Source organism: Kogia breviceps, chromosome 13, assembly GCF_026419965.1.
Source record: "Kogia breviceps isolate mKogBre1 chromosome 13, mKogBre1 haplotype 1, whole genome shotgun sequence".
NCBI classification, from domain to species: Eukaryota; Metazoa; Chordata; class Mammalia; order Artiodactyla; family Physeteridae; genus Kogia; species Kogia breviceps.
This window is the reverse complement of record NC_081322.1, coordinates 20,600,087-20,628,056: the sequence shown is the minus strand read 5'-3', so window position 1 is coordinate 20,628,056 and position 27,970 is coordinate 20,600,087. Positions and strand designations below refer to the sequence as shown.

The window sequence follows — 27,970 nt, the reverse complement described above, 5'->3', positions numbered from 1 at the left end:
TTAGGTGACAGTGATAAGGGGGGAGACAGGGTAATCAGGAGGTGTGAGCCTCAAAGGAGCTGGAGGTATAAAGAAAATCACTGCAGTAACCTCAGGAAGTTAGAGAGTATTCTACCAAGAAATGTTTTACTTCCCCAAATTCCCGGAAGTAAGCCATCAGGCTCTTGGCATGGGTGCCTTTCTAGGGAGCAGGGTGTTTGAATAGAAGGGAGCATAGACTTCACACTTCTAACTCCTTAACTGTGCAGATGGAGGAACGGACGGACGTCTACACTCACCAAGGCCACAGCTAACTGATGGGCTTGCATGATCCAAAATTCAGCTAAAATAGTGGGAGGCAAACAGAGCGACGGCGTCTCAGGAGCCTGTCTGCCTTCAAGGGTCACACACAGAGGAGAGTCCCCTGGCACACCTGCCACATCTTCCAACCTGCACATACTTTACTACTTTTTTGTCCCAAGGCAACAGCATGGACCAGTTCCTAACTCTAGGATTTAAATCCTTTAGAAGTCTGCATTCTAGCCCTCATCTTTGCAGCTCTGACATTTTGCAAGCCTGGACGGGGAAGTCCTCTCCTCTTCATCTCAACGTGAGAATGGTCCTCCAATACCAGGGTTGTCCGGTCTGCATGTTCACGGTGGCTGTAATCCAGAGAACCTGCAGTGGCTTCATTATTTGGAGGGGAACCGTCCACGTGCTATTTTGGTTGTGCCTCACTTAAAGCTGAGGTTTTAAAAATATGGACTGGTTACAAGACAATGAACCTTATTTAACAGGTAGTCACCAGCATTAAAAAAAAAAAATAACAGAATAGTAAATATCAGGTGCAATCCCGACACTTTGTGAAATTCTCTTTCAGGTGAGTGTGTTTGTGTGTGTTGGGTCCTGTGTGTGTGCTGAAATGGTCCTCAGCAAGGTTTAAAATTCCAAAAGATGGGGCTTCCCTGGTGGCGCAGTGGTTGAGAGTCCGCCTGCTGATGCAGGGGACGTGGGTTTGTGCCCCGGTCCGGGAAGATCCCACATGCCACGGAGCGGCTGGGCCCATGAGCCATGGCCGCTGAGCCTGTGCGTCCGGAGCCTGTGCTCCACAACGGGAGAGGCCACAACAGTGAGAGGCCCACGTACCACAAAAAAAAAAAAAAAAAAAATTTCAAAAGATGTATTATTTTAATCTTAATTTGATTAACCAATCATATTTAACTTTATGCTAATTCCAAAGGCAATTCAGCAGAGGGTTGTTTTTTGTTGTTATTTTGTTTGTTTGTTTTTTCAAGGCTGGGAAAATTTAAACAAGCAAATATGCCTCATCCTCTACAGTGTCCTGGAATTACCTTTAATTGTTAAGTTCATTCCTCACAGTGATGAATATCCAAATTGAATATTTTCATGAGAACAAGTTTAATCTTGGTAAGTAATCATGAAATGTGAGCTAAATGACTAAGACTCTACAGGCAGTTTTTTCCAGAGACTGTAATTATCTACTTTAAGCTTTATGGATAAGCAAATTGTAATTTTTATCCTCAAATCTTTCTTTCATCCAGTCATTCATCACTCACTAAATTCATCTCCTTACCAAAAGGCACATCCTGCAAAAGCAGGATTTCATTGGAGCATAGTCACTGACGTTCTGAAGCGAAGCTAACAGGTTCAGAGAGGGTGACTACTCAAGTCCTTCAAGTGAAACAGGAATAAGGACTTCTGACCCAATACTGTTTCTTTCTTTCTTTCTTTTTTCTTTTTCTTTTTAAAAATAATTTGTGTCTCTTTTTCTCATTGTAAAAGTGACATGCATTCATCATTTGAAAATACTCAAAGGTGCTAAGAAGCACCCGTACTCTCTTCTTAGTGAGAACTTTTAACAGGTTTGGACATTTCTTACTGTTTTGGGTATTTTTAATTGTTGCTTTTATAAAAATAGGATCTCCCGAGATAGCTCACATAGATACGAGGGAAGCAGCAACCTCTCCAAGGGGAGGGTTGTTCCCCACTGATATTGTCCTTCCCAGAGCTGATAGAAGCCAGTTCCAGCGGGCTCTCCTGCTCGTCTTCCTTTTCTTGTAAATACTTTAGAGCCCTATGAAGCAGTGGTTGGGGCAGGGAGAGGGCATGGTGGGAAAGGCTCACTGAGCCGGACCTAAAAGTTTTGCGACAGTATAGGTTCAAATGGGAAAAAAAAAGTTAGACTTTTCCTAACTAAAACTACCTGACACCAAGGGAACAGAGAGAGAGAGAGAGAGAGAGAGAGAGAGAGAGAGAGAGAGCATGCGAAGAGAGAGGAAGGGAGAGGAGGGGGGAAGAAATCGAGGAGGAGAGTGTGCTCACAAGAGCATGGGGACCTGTGGCTTCTAGGGCACCACAGTCCTGGGATGCTGCAGGGTTAGGGCTTGAGCCCAGAGTTCCAGCTTCTGCCACCTGTGAACCTACCAATCAAGCCCTGTCACCTTGAGCTGTGAAGGCCTTATTTACATTATGTTGTTTATGCTTAAAATTTTTATATGGCCTGTTGCTTTTTGATGTACAATGACTTTTAGTTGGGCCTCTGTAACCTTTTAGATATTTGAACGTGTATGTTATATATATATATAATTTACATAAATGAATGGAATTGACATACTCATGAAACAGATAAATTACTCTTAGTAATGTCTCTTTGCATGGAGGCAACCTAAATGTCCATCAACAGATGAATGGATAAAGAAGATGTGGTACATATACACATTGGAATACTATTCAGCCATCAAAAAGGATGAAATAATGCCAATTGCAGCAACATGGATGGACCTAGAGATGATCACACTAAGTGAAGCAAGTCAGACAGAGAAAGACAAATATGATATCACTCATATGTGGAATCTAATTTAAAATGATATAAATGAACTTATTTCTAAAACAGAAATAGACTCACAGACATGGAAAACAAACTTATGGTTACCAAAGGGGAAAGCAGGGGAGGGACAAATTAGGAGTTTGGGACTAACATACACTCTACTATGTATAAAATAGGTAACTAACAAGGACCTACTGTATAGCACAGGGAACTCTACTCAGTATCTTGTAATAACCTATAAGGGAAAAGAATCTAAAAAAGAATGTACATATACATATAACTGAATCACTTTGCTGTAAACCTGAAACTAACACAACATTGTAAATCAACTGTATTTCAACAAAATTTTTTAAAAAGTCTCTTTGAGTACGATTTATACATGTTACCACTCAGTGTGCATCACCTATGTACATTACTACATGTATATATTATACTATATATATAACGTATATTATCTAGCCCTCCTGCTGCCATTACCTGTGTAAAGAAACGTGTTGGAATGTCCTCCCACCACTACGTCCACGCCCTTCACTTTCTGAGCGATGAGTTTATCCGTTTCAAAACCAGAATGTCCCAGTGCAATAATTTTGTTCACATTTAGAGTTTTTAGCTTATCTACTTCAAGTTGCAATGCAGTGATTTCATCTTCGAATACTAAATTCGTTCCTAAGGAAGAAAATAAATATGGACATTTATTGACAACAATTTTTATTATATTGCTTATTATACAAGCATACCAAATAAAAACACCTTAATCTCCTAAAGCTCTTAAATTACTAAGACCAAAACTTATTTATAAATTCAGTATAAAATCTCTACAAAGCCAATAAAAATTCACATCAATATGCTCATTTGCATTCGCTTAATGTTGCACTGGTTTAAGGTTGTGGATGATATTATGTTACTCAGATTCCAACAGTGAGGAGGCTTCAGATCTGGAATCTCTCTATTTTTTTACATCTATTTGTATATTTAGACTTCCATCAGGCCGGTGCAGAGCGTGGCTGAGCACATAAGCATGACGGACTGTGTCTATGCCAAGCCACTCTGCTGCACACCTTCAACCCATACAGGTGCTGGATGTCAATCATATCTCAATAAAACTGAAAAAAACCAACCAGATTAGCTACTCTACGGCTTTGTTTGCAAGTTCAACATAATCAGTCTTCACACTTGAAACTCTGTCAGCAATTAGCCCTTGAATGCCAATCGTATGACACCGTTGACACCTCTGTCTTGTCCGCTGGCTAAGGTCAGCATTAGAGCATCACGGAGCTCTGATTAGACGGCAGGGGGCGGGGGGGCATCTCATCCGAGGACTGCCGGCCCTGGAGCGTGCGCATCCTTCCCTGGAGGCGATGGGGGCGGAAGCTTGCCCGCTGATGCAGCTGGTGGGTGTGGGTGCGACTGCCCAGCCGGGCTCTCTGTGTGTCACAGGCACGTGCTACCCCTGTGGCCAAACCCCAGCGCGGCTTGGGGGCTTATGGCTCTGACTGGCACACAGGTGACTGCAAACACAGACACGCTTCCCTTTAGTCACATCCAGCCGCCTGTGACTCGGGACCCTCTCGAGGATCCAGATTCCCTTATGCAAATATCTCAGAACCATCTCTCAAATGAAAATGTCGAAACTTTGAAACCCAGGAGTCTGCCACGTCCAGTGTGAAAAGTATTCAACTCTCTATTCAACTGTTAAACTCATCCCTTGTGATGCCGTGGGGTTTGGGGGTCTCCGTGTGCTCCAGTGGGGAACTCTGGAGTCTCTCGAATCAGTCAAGCCAACATGTGCCAATGAGCACATAAAATAAACAGCAGGGCTGATGGCAAAGCCGGGGGCATCCCAGAAGGACGGCCTGAAAACGAGGGGCTCACAGATGTGGGGTGGGACCCGCAGTGCTGTCAGTAACTCACAGGCAACATTTAAAAATCAAGAGGTGAGGGGCTTCCCTGGTGGCGCAGTGGTTGAGAGTCCGCCTGCCGATGCAGGGGATACGGGTTCGTGCCCTGGTCCAGGAAGATCCCACATGCCGCGGAGCGGCTGGGCCCGTGAGCCGTGGCCGCTGAGCCTGCGCGTCCGGAGCCTGTGCTCCGCAACGGGAGAGGCCACAACAGTGAGAGGCCCGCGTACCAAAAAAAAAAAAAAAAAAAAAAAAAAAAAAAAAAAAAAAAAATCAAGAGGTGATGTTTGCAGGGCAGAAATAAAGACACAGACGTAGAGAACAAACGTATGGACACCAAGGGGGGAAAGGGAGGGTGGGATGTCCTGGGAGACTGGGATTGACATACATACACTAACATGCATAAAACAAATAACTAATGAGAACCTGCCGTATAGCACAGGGAACTCTACTCAATGCTCTGTGGTGACCTAAACGGGAAGGAAATCCGAAAACGAGGGTATATATGTATACATAGAGCTGATTCATTTTGCTGTACAGCAGAAACTCACACAACATTGTAAAGCAACTATACTCCAATTAAAAAAAATCATCTATCCAATCCTACTTTACTTTTAAAAAGTAAATAAATATTGATGATTTTTTCAAAAAAAAAAATCAAGAGGTGTAACAGCTTGGCCACCATTGTCTGCCATGAGGCCATCAAGAATAATCTGCTTGCCAGTCACCCCAAGAAGCTCAGGGCTCCCCGGTCACCCTCAGTGCCACGTCACCATCTCTGTGAGCTGCTCATTGAGTCTCTCCTTAAAACGACAGGGTGCACTCACCCCTATGCCCCACTTGCCACCCCGTCTCCTGCTTAATTTCTCTCTATATCACTGATCACCTCCTGATGCACCAAACATTTTCCTCATTTATTTCTTCTCCCACTAAACGTGAAGGTCCAGTGGGCAGGGCTTTTTTGGGGGTCAGTATCTCTGATGCCTAGAACAGTGCCTGGCACAGAGGCAAGCTCTCAGGGGAATGAATGAATGAATAACTGAATAAATGTTTGCTGAGACTTTCAGACAACGCTACCGTCCTCTACTTCAGTGTGGTTGGCAAGAAGAAAAAAGTTCAGAGAAAGGCCTCTGAGGACAAAGGAGCGTATTCTCCTAACACATCAGAAACCTCACAGGATCAGTCATGTCACATACAGAAAACATGGGATATATTTCAGGATATCACGAGGGGAGTGAGAGGAAGTCCATTATCTAGCTAAAATAAATTAAATGTGCTAGAAATACAAATTATACCTGTGGGTCACCAGCACGAGAGGAAATGAGGCTGGATTTGGGGTCAGAGATCTGTAGGGGGGAGCCGGGCTGCTGGGACTGTGGTCTTGGGAGAAGCAAGTGTCCTGCTCCAGCATCGCCCAGCTCCTGCTCTGGTCCCTGCATGGTGCAGCCTTTCTCTCCTGAGAGCTGCTGGAAAGAGCATGGCCCCTTCGGAGCCCCTGTCTGCTGTAACCTGGTAAAGAACTAAGACGGGGTGCTGTCAGTGTCCCAGACAGGGTGGTCTGAGTTCTGAAGCCCTCTGTCTCTCTACCACCCCACTCCCCTTCTATCTTTTTATTGAAAAAAATTTTTTTTTAGTCTTTATTGAATTTGTCACAATACCGCTTCTGTTTTATGTCTTGGTTTTTTGTCTGTGAGGCATGTGGGATCTTAACTCCCCGATCAGGGATCGAACCCGCACCCCCTGCATTGGCAGGCAAAGTCTTAACCACTGGACCACCTGGGAAGTCCCTTTATTGGAGACTGTTAAAGGAAGGGTAATGCTTTTCTCCAAATCATGCTGAACTCCTCACCCTGACAATGCAGTCCTCTCCCCACTTTCTAGCTTTCCCTGCTTAGAACTCATGTTCCAGAAAACTGAACACCCGGCCACTTTGGGATTGTGGTCCCAAACCTGCCTGCTCTCACGAGTTCATTCCAGCAACTTTCACTGGGAACTTCCCCTGTGCTGGCACCCAGCAGGTCCCTGTCCTCAGGAGCTTGTGTCCTAGCAGGTGACTCTGACCTCACTCCTGGAATGCCTTTTGCCCCAGATGCTTTGCACACCCTGGAGAGGCCAAGCAAGGTCCTCATCGTGTCCACCTCACCCCCAAGCCGGCCATCACATCCTTCGCTCACGGGAACCCCTCCCTCTCCCTCCCTGACTTTGTTTATGACTCTCCTATGGCGTTAATTACATGCTGCCTTAAATGAACTCAAAACACCCTGGATGGAATAGACATTATGGAGACACATAATTATTCAGTTATTCAACATGTCCACATCTTTAGCCCAAGATCCTCAGCTGGCCACTCCACTGGGTTCCAGATGTTCACTGAGGGGAGACCCAGCTCCATCCTCAGGCTGCTCCAGTCATGCAGGAAGCCCAGAGCGAGGGCAAATGTGACCAGGGGGAGGCGTTTTCTGGGGGTGACGGGGACCCAACAGCAGAAGCGTCCCACCCGAGGGCGCCCTGCGGCAACGGGCCACATTACTCCAGCCCTACCCATGTCGGTGATTGGTTCACTCTGTAATCACCACCCTGGCCTCTTGGCAGGAAAGCCCCAGGTGGTTCAGAGAGGCAGCATCCCCTGAGCCCCGGGGAAGGTCTGCTCAGCCTGCACAGCGACGTCTTGCAGGGGTGGGGAGAGGAAGAGGTCAGGCCGGGTGGTGGAGAGCAGCCCGAGACTGTACACCAGGTCCCTCCGGTTGGACCACATCCCTTTGAGGCAGAAGAGCACTCCTAAAACACTTCAAAAGCCAGTGCCTCAGCAGAAACTAACACACCAGTGTAAAGCAATTATACTCCAATAAAGATATTAAAAAAAAAAAAAAAAAAAAAGCCAGTGACTCATGTCCGTGGCTGCCCTCTGCTGCGGCTTCACAATGATCTCAGCAACAGCCGGTGACCGTGTGCAAAGGCTTGGTCACCGTGGGACAGATGTCCACCTGCCTCCTGGGGTGCCTGACAAGCCCCAGGTCCCCAGCCATGGAGAGCGGCCCAGCCCTGGCTCCAAGCCCTGCAGGACCCTCTGGCCCCCAGAGCTGCTCAGGGCCAACCGTTGTTTCCGATGGCCTGCAACTATTTTAAACAGCAGCAACAAACATGTGACTTTTCTAATTGTTAATTAGATGTCCTTTATCAGTTCATTCTTAACGAAAACCCTTATTTCCCTTTTTTCTTCAAATATGGAAAGAACACTGATTTGGATAATTTAGAAAAAACCACATCTTTTTGTTTTTACTGCCAAAGTGCTCCTCCAAAAGTGGCTCAAAAATGTTTTCTGAATGGTCTCAGGGTTATACATATATATGTGTGTGTGTGCGTCTGTGTAGCAGATATATATATATATATCCTGTATGATATATATACACATATATACACACACACAAGACCATTCAAAAATGTATATATATTTCCCAGAAAGCCAGATACAAGAAAGTCATTAAAACTGCAAGAGATAAATAACTAAAAACAGAGAAAGCAGAGTTAACTGGACATGTAATAATCCTATTAGAAAAGGAAAGATGAGGTAAATTGAGGTAAAACCCTGGCTCTGGGCTCCCTGCCTCCACAGGAAGAAGGGCGTGGGTCACGTGGCTCTCATCCTCCAGTGAGTGACTCTGTACCGTTCAGCACTGGATATCAACGGCCCTCTCGCCCAATTCTGAAGGCACTGAATTAAACGAAGACACTGTTTATGTCAACAAAGAAGTTCATTGAGCAGGAGAGCGAATGTCTTTAAGAAGAAACTCAGGGCAACTGGAAGCCACTGGACTGGTTTTTCAGTGTCATCCTAAGAACACACGTGTCCAACACCACACGTTCCTACTTTAACCAACGGTCCAGAAAAATAATGCCAAGCTCTGATTTAGTGCATCTATTTTCAAGCAACAAGTGCTGTAAAAGAAGAAAATACCTGGACTGGAGAGAAAGGGGGTTTCTTTTGAAGTGTATCCAACAATCCCTACAACTTCAAGACCAACAGGAAGAATCTTATACGGCGAATAAAGTCCTGATATCTGCGATGCCAGCGGCCCCTTGGCTTTAATGTTTGCACTCAGAATTGGAAATCTGGCCTCTTTGAGGAGCGGATCGATCAGGCCTTCTACACCATTATCAAATTCGTGATTTCCCAGTGCCTGGTAGAAAGGGAAAAGAGAAAAAGAATCAGGTACTCGGCAATTGCCAGTAAAAGCATACTTTAAAGAACCTTACCTTGGGGAATTGCCTGGCAGTCCAGTGGTTAGGACTCCGTGCTTTCACTGCTGAGGATGAGGGTTCAATCCCCGGTCGGGGAACTACGACCCTGCGAGCCAGGCGGTGTAGTTACCCTGGCACAGGGCCTCCCAAACCTGGCAGAGCCCTATAAGAAGCCGACTGCGTGACCGCTGTCCTTCTCAGGCTCAGAGACTTTATTCTGGGGCCCTGGGGTAGGGCCCAGGGGCAACCAGATCATCAGGCTGGTTTGAAAACTGCTCCTCAGGGCCCGCACCACCTGCTGAAGGTGGCATCAACGTGTGTAGGAGTCACCTAGAGACCTGGCTGGGCGTCTACTGTCCTGTCACTCCCAGATCTGGAACAGCTCAAGAGTCTGTACGGGCTCAGAGCCAGCACTTTGGGAGGAGCTGGCACGCTTTAACGCAACCCTTGCTCCTGCTTCCCTGGCTCCCTCTCCTCACTGTTCTGGGACTGGCTATCGGGGGCAAAATGACCACTTTGACGTCTGGCAGCTTCCCCTGGGGTGATGCTGACAAAACAAAACATGCCAGCCACCTCCTCAAAGGCCTTCTGCTCCCTTGTCCGCGAGCCTCCTGCAGGAAGCCCACCTCCTGGGGGCACACACCCACCTGCTCTGGCTGCCAAGGCTGATTTGCTAACTTAGTACTTAAACCGGCGAGTCTCAAACTTTCTCAACACCACACCCGATTTTGCTCCACTTTGAGGGTAATCTGGGAACAGGCCTGGAAGTGCTGGCTGGTGACCCCTCTGTCTAAAGGAACACACCCCCCCGCCGTATTCTCTTGCTGCCCCACCCTTCTCCTTCCTGCACGCTCCCCTCCGCAGCGGCGCGCTCCGCATGTCCCTGGGGTCCTCCCCGCGTGGAGGGCTCCCTGAGCCACTGCGTTCCACCACCTCCACCCTGCTCAGCCCTGGAGCCCCTCACCTGCCCGGCAGGTGCCCCCTGGGTGCCTGGGCTCAAAGGGCCATGCGCGTCGTGTCCTCACGTGCACTATGTTTCCACGGAGAAAGCAGCACAGTGTCTTCGTGTTCCCATGTGCCTGTCTCTCCGACCAGACTCAGAATTTCTGAACTTGCCTTTTCCCCCGTCTCTGAGTATCTGCTCATTTTTACTTCTTCCTCTTACCTAATTGCTTCCCTCTTAAAGGCTGACCGAGTTAAAGGTTCTCCCAGTCTTGGGTAATTGCCTTTTTCTCTTCTATTCTTAGAACATTATGGTTCTTTCCTACGGTGAAATAAGTCTGCCTTATGAGGTTACAATAACTATCTTGCTTAGCTGTAAAGTGTTTTTTTAAAATGAATGTTCCTACAGCTCTCCACGAGAGATTATCCAATAAGTCAGACGCCTCACACTTTACCATTATATAGCTAGCACTTGGCAACAGCTGAAGTTACAGTTTGCCTTTATTTGTCTCACTTGGTGTCTCCTCCTTGGACTTGAGTGTAATGCCCTGAAAGTGGTGACCTTGGCTGCCTTTTCTCCTCTCTGCCCCACGGGGAGAGGAGCCCTCATCTGGGTACTCGGAGCGGTGCCCGGGTGCCTGAATGATCTCCCTGGCGCTCACACCTTCCACTCCAAACTGAACATCTGCTGCCTTGTCTTTTCTCCTGACTCTGCATCTGTCTGTCCGGCTGCCACGTGGACATTGCCCTCCAGTGTCTCACAGGCACCCCAAGCTTACGCGGTTTGAAGCCCCTGCCTCTGGGATTCCCATGTTGGTCCAAGGTGCCACCATCTCCCAAGTTAGTACAGCCAGAAGCCCCGGGAAGCTGAATGGCCCCCCACCCTTGTTCCCTCTCCCACACCTCCCAGCAGCATCCCTCCCCTTTGGCTAAATGCTCCAGTTCAGCCCACCCCACCTCTCCCCGCTGCCTGGGCCCTGGCCACTCCTTCTGGGAACTGCAACAGCTTCCCAGCCGGGCCTCCAGCTGCCGCCATCGCCTTCTCTGAACCATCCTGCATGCATCTTGCTGCCAGAATCATCTTTCTAAAATGCAAATCTGAACTTGTCCCTCCGACCTTAAGGTCCCACAGAGGCTCCCCGCTGCCTCTGTCATAAAGTTCAATGTCCTGAGCTCTTTGAGGTCTGGTCTCGCCTTCCCCTCCAGCCTGCCTCTGACACCAACCTCCAGACAGCACTCAGGCCTGGGGCCATCACTAACGAGTGGTGATTCAGGCACATTTCTAAACTGCAGCTTCCTCCAGAAGAGCAGTCAATTAATAGAACAAATGAGCCCGCATTTACGCTGCCCTCGCCACATACCATGCAAGGTGAGTTTGCAGACTACACCTGGTTTCGTGCTGTGACGTTGGTATTATTACTATCCTCATGTCACAGAAGAGAAAAACCGAGCTCTACAGACATTAAATCAATCGGTCAAGGTCACACGATTCGTAAGCGGTGGAGCTGGGACCAGAGCCACTTCTGTTTGACTCCAACCTTCTTCATTTTTATGCTTGGATGTAATGGTTTCGCATAAGGCCTAGGACAGAGTGAGCACTCGAAATAAAATCCTGATTACTCGTACTTTCCCATGCCGTCACTGATCTTTGTCCCTCTGTATAAGATAGATAAAAGATGATCGACTGATACATAGAGAGGGAGATAGAACATTCCTTTCCCATGCCAGGCCTTTACTACCTTATTCAACTAATGGCCTTAGCTCCTGAAGTCTGATGGTCCTTCTGGAAGAAAGACTTCCCAAAACCCTCATGGTCCTCCCTGAGTTAGCTGTCCTTCTCTGCTCCGATGGTCCCCTCAGGCAGACCTAGCAGACCCCACAACTGCCCACTGAGTCCCCGTATCACCTAGCACAGGCCCTGGAGCAGAGCATGAATAAATGAATGAGCAGAAAAATCTCCATCCAATGTCCTCCTACACACTGCTGACTCTTCCTACAAAAATCAAGGCAGGAGGGCTTCCCTGGTGGCGCAGTGGTTAAGAGCCCGCCTACCGATGTAGGGGACACGGGTTCGTGCCCCGGTCCGGGAAGATCCCACGTGCCGCGGAGCAGCTGGGCCCGTGAGCTATGGCCGCTGAGCCTGCGCGTCCGGAGCCCGTGCTCCGCAACGGGAGAGGCCACAACAGTGAGTGGCCCGCGTACCGCAAAAAAAAAAAAAAATTCAAGGCAGGAGATGCTCCACGGAGTTGCCTGGGAGTGACCTGGCGCTCACTGCCCTCTCTCCCACGCTTCCCGCTGCCCCCTATCCGGCCATTGACCTCCAGCAGGACACTTACCCTCAGCAAGCCAGGGAAGGAGACACTGGTGAGGGTGCGCGTGATCCCAGGCGTCGGGAAAGAGTCTCCACAACCTCAGAGAAACCCCTGGAGAAGCACTGCGACCAGGGAGGCCACCCTCCCTCCCCCTCCCGACCCACCAGCCGCCAAGCCCCGTTGATCCTGCTTCTGCAGCGCCCCCGCCAGGGCTCCCCTCCTCTCTGCGCTCCCAATGGCCCGCTCTGCCTCATCGCTCCTCACCCACACCTTTCCAGAGTCTCTGAGCCGGTCTCTGGTCGCCAGGCTCACAGGCCTCGCGACCAGAGCCCGCGGGCCCCCAGCACGTGCGTCCCCAAACACCCACCCGACCGCCTCCAGCCCGGGGGTGAGTCTCTGCGAGGCTCCCCGCTGCCCACAGAAATCCCAGTCCTGCCTCCTCGGACGCTGTATGAGTGAGCCCCTCCCTGATCTCCCTGAGCTGTCGCGTTTTTTCTGCCAGACCAGGTGCCCTCAGTTCCAGGAACAGGAATCCACCTGCACGCAATGAGCTGCCTTAGATGCAGCTCAAGTGCGAGCTCTGTGAGTAGCCTTCCGTGGCGCCACGACCACAGACAGCCCTCCCGCCGCATCCGTCACACCTCGCTGCCGCTGTGTCTGTTCACACATCTGTCTCCCGGAGGCAGGAGTGGTGTCAACTGTCCCAGTGTCCTTGGTGATGCCAGATGAGTGCCTGGCACCAGCGCCCAGCAGGTGTTTACTGAACGGATAGTAAAACCACCTGCTTCTTTCAGATGGGCTCCATTTTCACCTATGATTTGGTAAGTGAGCCACTGAAACTTTTCAGAAGAAGGCGGGATATAAAAACACTTGGTAAATAGTAGTTAAGTGATATTTAGTTGTAAAACAAGAGAAACCAAATTGCTTGGAAGCAGGTGAACCAGAGAGTAAGCTTGGAAGCTTAGCCAACTGCTTCACAATTCACCACCTGCTCCTCTTATTTCATTTCCTGTGTGTGTTGTTTTTTAAATTTATTTATTTATTTATTTTATTATTTTTGGCTGCGTTGGGTCTTTGTTGCTGTGCCCGGGCTTTCTCTAGCTGCGGAAAGCGGGGGCTACTCTTTGTTGTGGTGCCGGCTTCTCATTGCGGTGGCTTCTCTTGTTGCGGAGCACGGGCTCTAGGCACGTGGGCTTCAGTAGTTGTGGCTCGCGGGCTCTAGAGCGCAGGCTCAGCAGTTGTGACGCACAGGCTTAGTTGCTCTGCGGCATGTGGGATCTTCCCGGACCAGGGATCGAACCCATGTCCCCTGAATTGGCAGGCGGATTCTTTTTTTTTCTTTTAACATCTTTATTGGAGTATAATTGCTTTACAATGGTGTGTTAGTTTCTGCTTTATAACAAAGTGAATCAGCTATACATATACATATATCCCCATATGTCCTCCCTCTTGCATCTCCCTCCCACCCTCCCTATCCCACCCCTCTAGGTGGTCACAAAGCACTGAGCTGATCTCCCTGTGCTATGCGGCTGCTTCCCACCACTGTGCCACCAGGGAAGTCCCTCCTGTGTTTTAATTTATATTTCCACTAATATCTTATTGGCACTTGTTGGTGAATAGATTTTTAAACTAAGTTTTCTGAACTGTTCAGTGTCTTGTGTGTGCACATGTGAACGTTGTACAGATTTCATGATGGCAGTTGGCAAGAAAATGGAACTTTTTGAAGTCTCTTTCTATTGGGAATCTACCAAGGGGATCAACTCTTTGGTCTCTCAAAGGATACCTATAGGGTATCTGAATTAGAAAGGGGACATTTCATAGCCCCAGTTTTGTTTACAAGGAACTGTGAAAGGGCTTCCCTGGCGGCGCAGTGGTTGAGAGTCCGCCTGCCGATGCAGGGGACACGGGTTCGAGCCCCGGGCCGGGAGGATCCCACATGCCGCAGAGCAGCTAAGCCCATGCGACACAACTACTGAGCCTGCGCGTCTGGAGCCAGTAGTGCTTCGCAACCGGAGAGGCCGCGACAGTGAGAGGCCCACGCACCGCGATGAAGAGTGGCCCCCACTTGGCACAACTAGAGAAAGCCCTCGTGCAGAAACGAAGACCCAACACAGCCAAAAATAAATAAATAAATTAAAAAAAAAAAAACTGTGAAAATTACCAGTGGATTTGACATGAGGGAATTTCAAGAAAGAGAAAAAATTTTAAAAACAAAAAAATGACAAAAAGAAATACTAATAGTTAAGACTTTCATGCTACATGGCCAAGCCCTGTTCACACATGAACTCATTCAATTCTTACAATGTTATGAGGTAGGTGCTATTATTTGTCCTTTATAGAGATGGGAAAAGTAAGGCACGGGGCTTCCACGGCTAGCAAGCGGCAGAGCTGGGGTTTGAACAAAGCGAGGCTTTACCATCCGGGACCTTAACTATTCTGCCAAACTGCCGCTAATACAAGCACCTGTAAACCATGATGTAAAAGAATATAGAAAGAAAAGAATGTATATATACATGTACAACCGAATCCCTTTGCTGTACAGCAGTAATGAACACTGCATTGTAAATCAACTATACTTCAATAAAAAATTATAAAGAAATAAAAAATACAGTTATTTTGTACAGAATGGATAAGCAGCAAGGTCCTACTATGTGGCCCAGAGAACTATGTTCAGTGTCCTATGAAAAACCATAATGGAAAAGAATATAAAAAAAATACAAGCATCTGGAAGCGATGAGAATCATTCAACAGCCCACTGGTTTTTTCCAGATTTCTACAGTGCCAAGCAACACGGCCCTGGGCCTTGTCCTCAGGAAGGGTAGGGCAGACAGGGAGAGAGCGTGACATAAACACAGCCATCCATGCATCCGCAAAGCAAGTGGGAACCACAGACGGGGATGTGTGTGAGAGAGCCTGGCAAAGACTCAGGCCCGCCCTGCCAGTTAAGGATGGACAGGGCTCCATGGGCAAGCTTCACCTGGTCAGGGGAAGCTCCCAGGCAAATGACATCAGCTATATTAACAAATAAGGGATGAAGACATGAGGGCTGAGATAGTCAAAAATGTTCCAAGTGAAGACAAGAGGCTTCAATCCAGGTGGAAGAAAAACGAAGGAAAGAAGAATTGATTTAAGAGCAGTGCAGTATGCATTATACAGAAGAAAAGAATTTCTGTTTTAATCCGCAGAACTCAATTGTGATAACGTCAAAAAGCCATATGTCAGAAATTTGCAACACGTGAATTTAGTTAGTCATTTAGACTCTAGCTCATCCCGTGAAGGAGTCTGCAGGAAACCCTATAATTTAAGGGTTAGGGGAGAATCTGGTCTATCACACAACAGGGCTCAGCTGCCAATCACTCAGGGAGACTCAGCAACAACCGTAAGAGGGGGGAAATCACAAGATAGGTCTGGTTTGGGTGGTACATTTCTGGCGCTGTGGCGACTTCTGGTGTTGGGTTGCACGCCACACCCCCAGTTTTAGGCCCTGGCAGGTGAACGTGGCATCTGATTGAATTAGCAGAAAAGATCCCCGGGCTTAATCCAGCTTACCTGCACCTCAATGTTTGTTGAATGAATGACTGAACAAACAAGTACTGAACAGACAGCATTTCACATTTGCCATATAAGCTCTCTGTATATGCAAAATACCCATACCATTGTTACCTTCAGAATCACCTGCTCAACTAATTGGGTTCCAGGCAGGTTTAAACTACATCTCAGAGGAGCTAGAAGGCTCCAGCTAATGTCTGGATTCTATATAGAACCAACTATTCAGGTGAGGGAAAAGAAGTGTCAAGAGGATTTTCAAGTTCTGGTTACACAGCTGAAGGACACAGCCAAGGAGGGAGCTTACACAGCATTCAGAGGTATCTGTGAGTTAAGTGGGGGAAAGCTGTCAATCTGCTGTGGGATTTGTTTGGTTCCTTCCCCCTTTTCAGTTAAGAAAACACAAATGGCTAGGACAAGATGAGCTAAGAAGTTGCCTTTGCTTCCTCCTCTCTGTGCCTGAGGCTGGTCTCACCCAGTCCAGCTCTGGTGTGGAAACTCAGACTGGAACAGAGGAAGCATAAGGTCTGGGACCACAGCCACAGGACAGGGTCGGGGGCGGGGGGGTGACTGTTCACATCGCTGAGGCCCGAGGATCCACAACCCACTAGACATGCACGACTTCTGAGGTCTGAGCTCCAGGAAAAACTACCAACTTGCTTTGCTTTTAAAAAGAGAACAACAAAACCCCCACTGCCATTAGATATCTCTTTTCAAGCTTCCCAAACCAGCAAGGCTCGTCTGTCTTCCCAGAACATCTGCTTTGTTATTGAAGATAAAGTCATTTAGTTTCCTCGATATGAGAGGCTTTGTACTTAAGCACTTGAATATAAAGTGACTTCTCTTTGCTTAGGGATTTGTTTTCTGGGGAGGAGGGGAAACATGCCCACTGTTGATTTGGGAATATATGGTACCCGGGCATTGTCTTCTGCAGACAAGATGTTTAGTTGGAGAATCCCTTTGCACAGATATTAGAATTTCAGTCATTTTTTTGCTTTGCTTTGCTCCTCTCCCCTACCCCCCTTCATAGGTCCTACCCAGCCTCTTCATGTGGTTAAGAAGGGCTCAGACGGGCATGGTCCCCTCCACCGAACCATAAGTTTCACCCTGGCAGGTCTTGTTCACTGCCCGAAGCACTTAGCACAGAGCCTGGCACAGGCTAGTGCCTAGTGAATATTTGTGGACTGAATGAATAAAAGAACCTCACAGGCAACAGGCTTGAACCTGGGCTCATCATCCTCCCGTTTTGGCCAGCACTTTCTATAACGAAGAAGGTAACCCTCCATCCAAAATCCTGGGAACCTGTTTGTCTGGAAGCAGTGGTCACCTGCAGGTATCTGGGGGAAGACCCAAGCCATCCCTCCCCAAGGAAACAGCTGCCACGAAAGGGACTGTGAAGGGGAAATAAGAGCGTTGTCAGGCAAACTTAGACTTGTGCGTAAAATTCAGCCCCAGCACAAACCGAGCTATGTTGGCAGATTAGAAGCAAGACAGATGGCCGGGCAAGGGCTGAGGTGCTGAGAAATGACACGGGCAGACCACCCTCTCCAAATGCCCTGTTTCATAAAGGAGGAATCTGCTGCCCAAACCCACATAGATAATGACCTGCAAAAGCCAAGAAAGTAAAACCTGGGTGTCCTGAGGTCCCGTCCGGATCTCTTTCCACCGCTTCTGTCTGCCACAGCCCTACAGGGGACAAGCATGTCCAGTAAGTTCAGGAAACGCCTTTAGCTGGAAATAACAGGCTTCGGCTGTCAGGGGGTAAGCTTACTACATACACCTCTGCACTCCTGAGGTGTAGTGTTAAACACTGCTGACTCTCCCCATGTCTGCAGCTTGAACCCTCTTAGTCATCTTTTGTTTATAACCTCTCCTGAGCCACTCCTGCCAACAGAAGGTGACCGTGGCCAGCTCTGTGCAAAGAACTTTCCATGCGTTGCCATCTCCTTTAAACCCCACAGCAATCTATGGGGGGAAGACCGCCATCACACCCACCTTACTCCTGTGGAAAGGAAGGCTCCAAGAGATCCAAGAACCTGCTCACAGCCCGTAGATTTTAAGTGGTAGAAAGGGGACCTGATCCCAGACAGTCACCCCGAGTTCACCCTCACGGCCCTGTGCCACGCTGCCTGCCTACCGGAACTGGTCCCGGTGGCTTCAGCCTTTCTTTCCCCGTCACCATAGTTCCAAAACGGAGTCCCCCTAAAACCGAGTTCCCTTACTGAGTTTCTGATTAATCTCTCTGTTCAAAACTTTATTCCCTTTCTTGTCCCCTCTGACCTCAACCACGTGCTAACTGAACAGTAATCAACCAGAGTCAGAGGAGGAAGATCACCCATTGTAGATTTCATCATTAATGTACAAACTCAGGTTGTTCTCCTAACAGGCCCTGGAGCCATGGACCACCTGGCCAGAGAATCGTAAACTGGAGACATCCTGACTCCAGAAACTGCAATTAAGAAATGTCAAAAGACGTGTCACAAGACAATGATTAATCCCAGTGTCTTCATTCATCCCCTTTAAAAACACCCCAGGGCTTCCCTGGTGGCACAGTGGTTGAGAGTCCGCCTGCCAATGCAGGGGACGCGGGTTCGTGCCCCGGTCTGGGAGGATCCCACATGCCGTGGAGCGGCTGGGCCCGTGAGCCATGGCCGCTGAGCCTGCGCGTCGGAGCCTGTGCTCCGCAACGGGAGAGGCCACGACAGTGAGAGGCCCGCGTACCACAAAAAACCAAAACAAACAAAACAACAACAACAACAAATAAATAAATAAAAACACCCCTAACTCAAAGACTAAGCTGGAGTGGATCTGAGGCTCATCTCCCACTTCTTTGCTTGGCGCCCTGGAATAAACCCTGACTTTGACGCAAACTCCCGCTGTCAGAGTTTGGCTTTCTGCACCGTGGGCACATGAGCACTTTGCCTGGTTGCATTCAGGCCCCATCATCTCCCACCTAGACCACTGCCCAGCCCCTTCTCCCCTCCTCTTCTCTGGTATCTTCGCCCTCCCATTCATTTCTGCTCATCCTCCAAAACTAGGATTTCCTTCTGTTGCCGGGAGGTGTCTTCTCACATCAACCAGTTCTCTAGTTCTCTGCGGTTACCAACTGGGTGTCCAACAATTCAATTCCATTTTGACACTGTCTACCTGGCGTGAGCATCAGATCACAAATCCCGGGCTCAGAGCCACAAGCCTGCCTCTTCAGATGCCAGCTGCAAATCTTGGGTCACTTGTACTTCTGACCCCTCAGCTATAAATCAGGGATTCCCACAAGCCCCTCCACAGGCTTGATAATTTGCTAGAACCACTCACAGAATGCAAGAAAGTGCTTTGGTTACTGTTACTGGTGTATTTTAAAGGATACAACTCAGGAACAGCCAAATGGAAGACATGCATGGTACCAGATGTACAAGTAGAAAGGTGCACATGGCCTCTCTGAGCACACCACCCTCCGGGCACCTCAATGTGTTCACCATTTAGGAGTTTTTAAGGAGGTTTCATCACACTGACATGATTGATTAAATCACTGACAATTGGTGATTAGTTCAATCCCTGCCCCCCCCCCCCCCCCCAGAGGTTGAAAGTTCCTACCCTCTAATCCTGGCTCGGTATTTCTGGCCACCAGCCCTCATTCTGAAGCTGCCTAGGGGTTCCTAGCTATCAATTACCTCACTAGCATACAAAGGACACTCATCACTCATTCCCAAGAGTTTGGGGAGCTGTGTGCCAGGAACTGCAGACAAAGACAAAATATTTATTTTTTATTAACCACAGTCCCTCTACTCAGAAGCCTCCAGTGACTCCCCAGGACAACAGAGGAGAGCCCACACTTTTCAGAGTGGCCTGTAAACCGTACACAATCTCATCTCCCCTGATTCCTGCCACCTTGCTCTGGTTCGGGCTGATCCATCTTGCAGATTCCTGCCTCTGTACCTGTGCCTCATCCTCCTGTCCCTTCACTAAATCAGAATGGAATCAAGGGACTTCCCTGGTGGTCCAGTGATAAGGAACCTGCTTTCCAATGCAGGGGTCATGGGTTCGATCCCTGGGCAGGGAACTAAGATCCCACATGCCGTGGGGCAATGAAGCCTGCGCACCACAACTTCTGAGCCTGCACGCCTCAACTAGAGAGCCTGTGTGCCACAAACTACAGAGTCCATGTGCCCTGGAGCCCGTGTGCCACAACTAGAGAGAGAAATCCCGCACGCCACAACTAGGGAGAAGCCCGCACACCACAACTACAAAGAAGCCTGCACACCGTAACAAAGACCCGACGCAGCCAAAAAAAAATTTTTTTAAAAGAAAATGAATAGAGAGACGCTCACGCAGGGCAGTGAAGACCCAACACAGCCAAAAATAAATAAATAAACAAAAAAATAAATAAAATAAATTTTAAAAAATGGAATCAAAACATTTCTTAGGACGCCATTGGTTTAGAGATGTGAGGAACCTCAGATTTTACAGATGAGGGACTGATGACCCAGACTGCTGAATGGCACAGCCCCAGATTATAGATTCATTATCTCTCAAAGGCAGAGAGAACGGTACCCATCTCTGAATTCCGGGGACGAGCACAGGGGATGACAAGCTCCAAATGAACAAAGTCTTGTGTAAACTTTCAAAAGCACCCCCCCGCCCCCGCACACACACACAAAACAAAAATTAATTTGATTATACCAAGTGGAGGATTTTTGTTCAATGAAAAGACACTATAGACAAAATTACTAAACCTAAATATAAGATATTTGTAATGTCTAAAATTGATTACAGATCAACACTTAGAATTCCTGCAAATCGGGAAAAATAGAGCAAACCTAATTTTTTAAAAAAGAGCAAAGGGGCTTCCCTGGTGGCGCGGTGGTTGAGAGTCCGCCTGCCGATGCCGGGGACGCGGGTTCGTGCCCCGGTCCGGGAGGATCCCACATGCCGCGGAGCGGCTGGGCCCGTGAGCCGTGGCCGCTGAGCCTGCGCATCTGGAGCCTGTGCTCCGCAACGGGAGAGGACACGACAGTGAGAGGCCCGCGTACCGCAAGAAAAAAAAAAAAAGAGCAAAGTATGTGAACATGCAATTAGGGAAGAGGAAACCTCCAAAGTTAACAAACATATCAAATTCACTAGTTATTAGAAAAATACAAGATCAAACAATGAGATGTCATTTTGCACCTCCTGGAAAGCTGGAGAATGATGCAAAGCGGGGGTAAGGATGCGGGGGTCACATCTGCCTGGGTGTGGTGAGTAGGGGCTCCAGGAAAGCAATCTGGCGGTCCTTACAGTACAGTCGCTGTGGCCAGCAATTCTGCCCTTGGGTATGGATCCCAAAGAAACCCTCACAGGCGGGACCTGCAAGAGGCTGTTCGGGTCAGCACATTTGTGGAACTGCAGCATGATGTGTGCGATCTCCAAACCCATCATGGGGGAGCTGATGCTAAAATGTGTAGAGGTCTCCATGGGGCACAATGCACAGTGTACGTATGGGGTAGATACAGAGGGACACCACTCAATGAGGAAACACTAAGAATAGCTCAGTCCAAAAAAAAATAATAATCAAATCTCTGGTGAGTCTTGCAAATACAAACTGCTACATGGTGTTACATGATTAGCATTTCAAAATAATTTTTTAAAATAAAAATTTTGTTTAAAAGGTAAAAAAAAATTAGTTCAGACAATGGGACTTAGAAGAGATGGTGGAGGAGCCGGAGGAGGATGGTAGGCTGTGTGGGGCAGTCAGAATCAGATAAACTGAGAGCTGAAAACCCAAACCTCCATTCCTCACAACTTTTGCTTTTTTTGGCAGGGCACATGGAACTAACCTTTACTGAGTACTCTGAGCCAGGAGGGTGCTAGGGATTTTTACATTTATTATCTCATGTATCATGTGCAAAAATCCTACACCGTTGGGTAGGGGTGATCCCTCCTGTTCTACAGTTGGAAACAGGACGCTCAGAGAAAGCAACGTGCCAAACTCACATCGGGTGCACATTTGAGCTGTCTTCCTGTCCCTCTGCCAATACAGCGACACCAACTAGCGACTTGTGACATTCTCCCTCTAGAGTTTTCTGCCTGGCAGCTGGGTCCAGGGGTCTTCCCCAGGCTTGCCCTAGGCTCCAGAGCTATCAGAACCCCTCCAGCTCTCTCCCTGGGACACACGGGTCCAGAGGTCTAGGGAACTCTTGAGGTTAAGCTAGATTCTAGTAGCTTCCTCTTTGCCCTCCAGACCCACGCATCCTTAGATGTGGCTCCTCGAACCAGGTCCAGTTTCTAGAGAACTGGAGATGCCCCTGCACAACTGTTTTCCACCCTGATCTAAATCTCCAGCTTCCTGGGAGTCAAGATGTAGGGGCAGGTGGGTGGGTATGGGAGGAACATTAACAGCAGAACAGCGATAAATTCCCTGAGAACAGTATAAGCAAAATGACAGTGAAAAACCTCTGTGAACCCAGAAAACGGCAGAGCTTTGTTAAAGCAACGCGAGAACTAGGATTTTATGCAGGTCAAATAATGTTTGTCAAACCCCAGAACTGCACAGAGTATGTCTGATAAGATGCTATCAGGACCCTGGCTGTTGACCCTCCTCCCCCTCCTTACCCCCCTGTCAACATTATATAAGCTGCCTAGTTTTCCTCAGGCCCCAGTCCAATTATTCTTAGTGAAATTGAAAAGAAAGTAATTCCATCCAATAGAAAGTATTCTAAAAGGTCCCGGTGGTGATGGGCTGTAACTTGCAGCAGACTGCTTCGGTTTTACCCAGCATCCTTTATAAACACTTGATATGATGACTTAATTTGACTTCAAGAGAAAAACATTATTATTCAGGAAAACTAGGAATTATCCATCTTTTTTTCACCAGAAAGAGTCTACACAACTGTGGAGAAAAGAGTGTCACAAAAAGAAAAGTTTACAAAGTTGTGGTTTATACATGAAATCAAAACAAACTTATCTAAGGTTTATTCTTCCTCAGAGGAGATGGCAACGTAGGCTAGCAACAGGTCAATTTTATAAGTATTTATTCTGCTGTTACCTTAGGGCAAAGCATCAGGCAAGTTGAGATGCGGAGATAAGAACGCTAAGAGGCCACACACGGAATTCTTGAGACCCACGATTCTTTGGTGGAGTCCAGATGCTGGCGAGCTCCCCAGATAAACTCTGGGGCTCAGGGGTCCCTTTGTATTGCTGCTGCTTTGAGCATCCCCGATACCCTTAAAACCAACGATCAGAATGGAGAGGAGAGCTCTCTGCCCTTCTCTCAACTCTCTACAATGAGCTTTCTTGGAAAAAACCCCCAAACAAAACAACTCTACCCTCTTATCTTTTCCTGTCCTCCTCTCTCCAAGTTTCCAGGGGGGTAGAAATACAGCACTGTGCTTTGCTGACCTCTGTGCTCTTCTGAGACAAAGTGTGCCATTAGCCCCCTGTATTCCAGCCTGTACCACACCTCTCCCTGCCTTCCAGATACACACACATGGACTTCACAGATTTCCCTGGACCCCTGCTCTGTTCTTCTAAAGCTCCTAGGATTTCTTGCCGCCAGTTTCTCCACAGAATTCCTTTACTCTAGGATTATACACAGGGTTAAACTTGATGCTGGTTTGACTTACAAAAGTCATACCTATTTATTACTGTGTAACTCCTCTCTGCTCCTTTTCTAGAATTCAGTCTAACAAATAAGGTACCACCTTTAACAGAGCACTGGGGAACTTGGACTTAAACTCTTGCACATGTTTTACGAGCCTCTCATCTCTTAAGCTGGACTCTCTTCCTAAATCTCTTCTGCTAAACTGGTTTTACTGAAATCCTTTGAAACCCAGTGTTTTCAGCATTTTGGCCTCCTCTGGAAGTTTCTTTCTGTGTTTAAACCTCTACAGCAGGGTCTGGTAATAATAAGAATTAACATTTAAAGAGGCCATACTATGTGCCAGGCAATCCTCTGAAGTAGAATTATTACCCCAATATTATAGAGGCAGGAACTGAGGCAGAGAGAAAGTCAATTGCACGCAGAAGGTGCCCAGCCTTTTCCCCAAGGCTGCCAGCTTAAATATGATTAAGCTGCGGGGTCAAAGGGCTCTGGAGTCCATTCTTAACCTGTTTAGCTATTCTGGAGCTGGGTGACCTGTATAATGCACTCAAACTCTTTGACCCTGAGTTAGTTTCACTTCCAATTATTGGTGAATCGAGATAAAGCATTCTTCGAAAAACCAAGCAGTAAATGAGAGGTTCGTGACGAGTCTACCTCGGTCCCAGGCTCTGGATAACTGGGGTCCCACGCACCCCAGCGGATCGCCCTCACTGGCAGGGCTGGGACCCGCTCCTCGAAATGCCCCATCTCACGGTGAGGGTGCAGCAACATCAGTCCGTTTAAGACGAATCGGCCAAGGGACGTCTATGTCTGCGTCCACCTGGCACACTGACGGCGAGTCTCGCTTTCTCCCCACATCGCTCTGCGCCCCGGTCCCAGGCTCGCCACCCGTGCCTCGCCGTCGGCGGCTCCCCCACCCCAGCTTCTCTCTCGTTCCGGGGACTCTACCCGGGGGATTCCCGAGCTTCCCGGGCTCGCCGTCTTACCATGGCATCGTAGCCCAGGGCGTTCATGAAGTGCGCCACCTCGGCGCCCTTGTACACGGTGAACCAGATGGTACCCTGGTACTGGTCGCCGGCGTCGAGCAGCAGCACGTGGGGCTCTGCGCGGCGGATCTGGCGCACCTTGGTGGCGAGCCGTGCCACGCCGCCCACGCAGCGGCTGGCGTTGACGCACTTGCTCGAGTCTTCGCTTGTCTGCTCCAGCCGGCTGTGCACGTCGTTGGTGTGCAGTATGGTGAGCTCCCAGCCGCCTGCCGCGGGCCACAGCAGCGCGCCCAGCGCGAGCAGCCTCAGCGCGGAGGCGCGTGCGCCTCGGGGACCCATGGCTGCAGCTGCCGGCGAGGGCGCGAGCGCGGTGAGTGCTGGCGAGCCAAGCGGGTGGAGGCGTGCGGAGGCGAGCGGGGCGGGCGCCTGAGTCAAGGGCCCAGGCCGGCGAGCGGGCGGGCGGGCGAGGCGAGGCGGGGCCGGGCCTGGGCGGGCTCTCCTGCGGCCTGGAGGCCGGCCCCACAGCCAGGCACACGCCCGCGCGGTCACCCGATACGACCCCGGCCCGCCGGGCTGCCGGGGCGCGGCTGGCGCCTGGCACCCGCTCCGGGCGGGAACAGTGGGGAGGTTGTTCCCGCTGGGGACCGGGCACCGGCCGCGGTCCCGGCCCGTCCGGGGAGCCTGGGCGCCAGCGGTGGGCTGTTCTTAACGGGTGTGAGGGAGGAGTTGGAGGGTCCACCCCTCTTCCAGGTCCTCCCTGATTCTCGCCTCTTTAAAAGTTTTCTAAAGAGGGATGCCTTGTTTGTGTGAGTGGGTTTGTGGTTGCGCGAGCTCATCACTTGAAAGAACGGAAGAGGAAAGAGAAAGAGGAGGTGGAAAGGAAGAAGGGCGAGACGAGGGAGACAGGGGAGCGCTGTGCTTTTGGGGTCGTGGGAGCCAAAGACGGGTCGTGAGCTGTGACTGCTCCCTTGACAGTTTAAGGACACACCAAGTCTGCGTTGCTCAGACGTAGAGTCTCAGAAGCTAGAAATCATTCTAATCCAGTCGCGCTTTTATGGATGATTATAACCTTAGCGACACAACAGCAGCGGTGCGCGGTAGCTCTTGGAAGCTAAAACGGACCATCCCGAGTGAAACCAGTAGCTCTGAGGGTGTGATGCTGCCTTCTGTTGCTTTTCTTGGCTTTTTTTTTTCTTTCCTACTTTTGAGGTTTTAATGTTTTAAGGATGGTGTGGTGTGTGTGTGTGTTTAAGGAAAAACTTCTGGCAAGGAAGTCAATACTAATAGGAATGCATACAGTAAACAAATCATCATTATAATCGAGTTTAATATTGCTGCAGAGTTTCCCTCTGTTTAAGAGATTGATTCCTGGGTACAGCTGATAATCAGATTTGGGAAGGGAAGGAGCCCCTACTAGGTGTCCCATTATTTATGCTTTAAAGAACAGCCTATGTTGTCCTCACACTTCTCCAAAATGCATCAAGCCAGTCCTGCTGTATTTTTTAAAGCTTTGGGGAACAAAATATACATAACGTGATTTACCATTTTAACCATTTAAAATGTTTAGCTGAGTGGCATTAAGTACGTTTCACATCGTTGTGCAGCCATCACCACCATCCATCTCCAGAACTTTTTCATCTTCCCAAACTGAAACTCCATAGACATTAAAAAGTAACTTCCCATTCCCCTCAGCCCTTGGCAACCACCATTCCACCTTCTGTTTCTATGAATTTGAGTACTCTAGGTATCTCATAAAAGTGGAATCAAACAATTTGTCATTTTGTGACTCATTTCACTTAGTACAGTGGTTCAAACATGGCTGTTCAAGATTGTAGCATGTGTCAGAACTTTCTTATTAAGGCTGAATAATATTCCATTATATGTATATACCACGTTTTGTTTATCCATTCATCCATTGGTGGACACGGGTTGTTTCCACTTTTTGGCTGTTGTGAATAATGCTGTTATGAACGTGGGGTACAATATCTGTTCAAGTCTCTGCTTTCAATTCTTTTGGGTATACACTCAGCACTGGATTTGCTGGATTGTACATACGGTAGTTCTAAGTTTAATTTTTTGAGGAACTGCATACTTTCTTCTATAATGGTTGTCCCATTTTACATTTCCATAAGCAATGCACAAGGGCTCCAATTTCTCTACATCCTTGCCAACACTTAGTTTCTGCTTTGGCTAATAGCTATCCTGAAAGGTTTGAAGTAGTATCTCATTGTGGTTTGATTTGCATTTCCTTAATAATGGATGATGTTGAACATCTTTTCATGTGCTTATTGGCCATGTGTATATCTTACTTGGAGAAATGTCTTTTCAAGTCCTTTGCCTATGTTTTAATAGGAATACTTGCTTTTTGTTGTTGTTGTTGAGTTGTAGCAGTCTTTATATATTCAGGGTGTTAACACCTTATCAGATATATCAGGGGTCCCCAACCCCCGGACCAGTACCAGTCCGTGGCCTGTTAGGAACCGAGCCACACAGCGGGAGGTGAGCGGCAGGCCAGTGAATGAAGCTTCATCTGTATTTACAGCCGCTCCCCATTGCTCGCATTACTGCCTGAGCTCTGCCTCCTGTCAGCATTTTGGTGAAGTGTATAATTATTTCCTTATATATTACAATGCAATAATAATAGAAATAAAGTGCACAATAAACATAACACACTTGAATCATCCTGCAGCCATGCCCCCTGACCCCCACCCCAGTCTGTGGAAAAACTGTCTTCCACGAAACCTGTCCCTGGTGCCAAAAAGGTTGGGGACTGCTGAGATACATGATTTACGAATATTTTCTTCCATTCTATGGATTGTCTTTTCACTCAGTTGATACCATTGCTGCACAGATTTTTATATTTTGATGGTGTCAGACTTATCTATTTTTTTCTTTTGTTGCCTGTGTTTTTAGTATCATATCCAAGAAATCATTGCCTGATCTGATGTCATGAAGCTTTCTCCCATGTTTTTTTCTAAGAGTTTTATAGTTTTATCTCATAGCTTTAAGTCTTCAATCCATTTTGAGTTAATTTTTGTTAATGGTGTAAGATGAGTGCAAAGTTGTTCTTTTGCATGTAGATATCCAGTTTTCCCAACACCAGTAGGATGGATATTTATTTATTTATCATAAGGTATTGGCTCATGGGATGTGGCGAAGTCCCACGATCTGCCATGTGCAGGCTGGAGGCCCAGGAAAGCCATTGATGTAGCCCAAAGGCCTAAGAGCTGGAGAGCCAAGGTGTAGATTCCAATCTGAGTGTAATGGCCTGAGAACCAGGAGCACCGGGACAGGAGAAGATGGATGTTCCAGCTCAGCAGTCAGGCAGACAGGAATTCAACCTTCCTCTTTTCATTGTATTCAGGCCCTCAATAGATTGGATGGTGCCCACCCACACTGGGGAAGGCCATCTGCTTTCCTTAGTCTGCCACCTCAGATGCTAATCTCTTCTGGAAATATCCTGACAGACACACCCAGAAATACTGTTTAACCAGCTATCTGGGCATCCTGTGGCCCAGTCAAGTTGACACATAAAATTAGCCAGCATGGAGAGTGTAAATCATTTGCCCAGGAAAAGCTGTACAGGTTAGGAGCAGCAGAGCCTGAGGCCATACAAGACCCCTTAATCCTGAAATTCATGCTTTTCA

The 27,970-nt window shown here is 48.2% G+C and overlaps 1 protein-coding gene across 1 annotated transcript in view; it reads right to left on the bottom strand.

Annotated features, from left to right (window-relative positions):
* The window catches only part of NT5E (5'-nucleotidase ecto), a 44,457-nt gene extending 19,462 nt beyond the window's left edge, over nucleotides 1-24,995 (bottom strand). The window contains exons 1-3 of the mRNA XM_059083134.2: nucleotides 24,324-24,995; nucleotides 8,681-8,903; nucleotides 3,305-3,493 (exon numbers count right to left, since the gene is read on the bottom strand). Coding sequence (XP_058939117.1) covers nucleotides 3,305-3,493; nucleotides 8,681-8,903; nucleotides 24,324-24,662 — 751 coding nt within the window. The 5' untranslated portion in view covers nucleotides 24,663-24,995. The remainder of the gene's footprint in view (nucleotides 1-3,304; nucleotides 3,494-8,680; nucleotides 8,904-24,323) is intronic.
* Nucleotides 24,996-27,970: the final 2,975 nt, after the last annotated feature.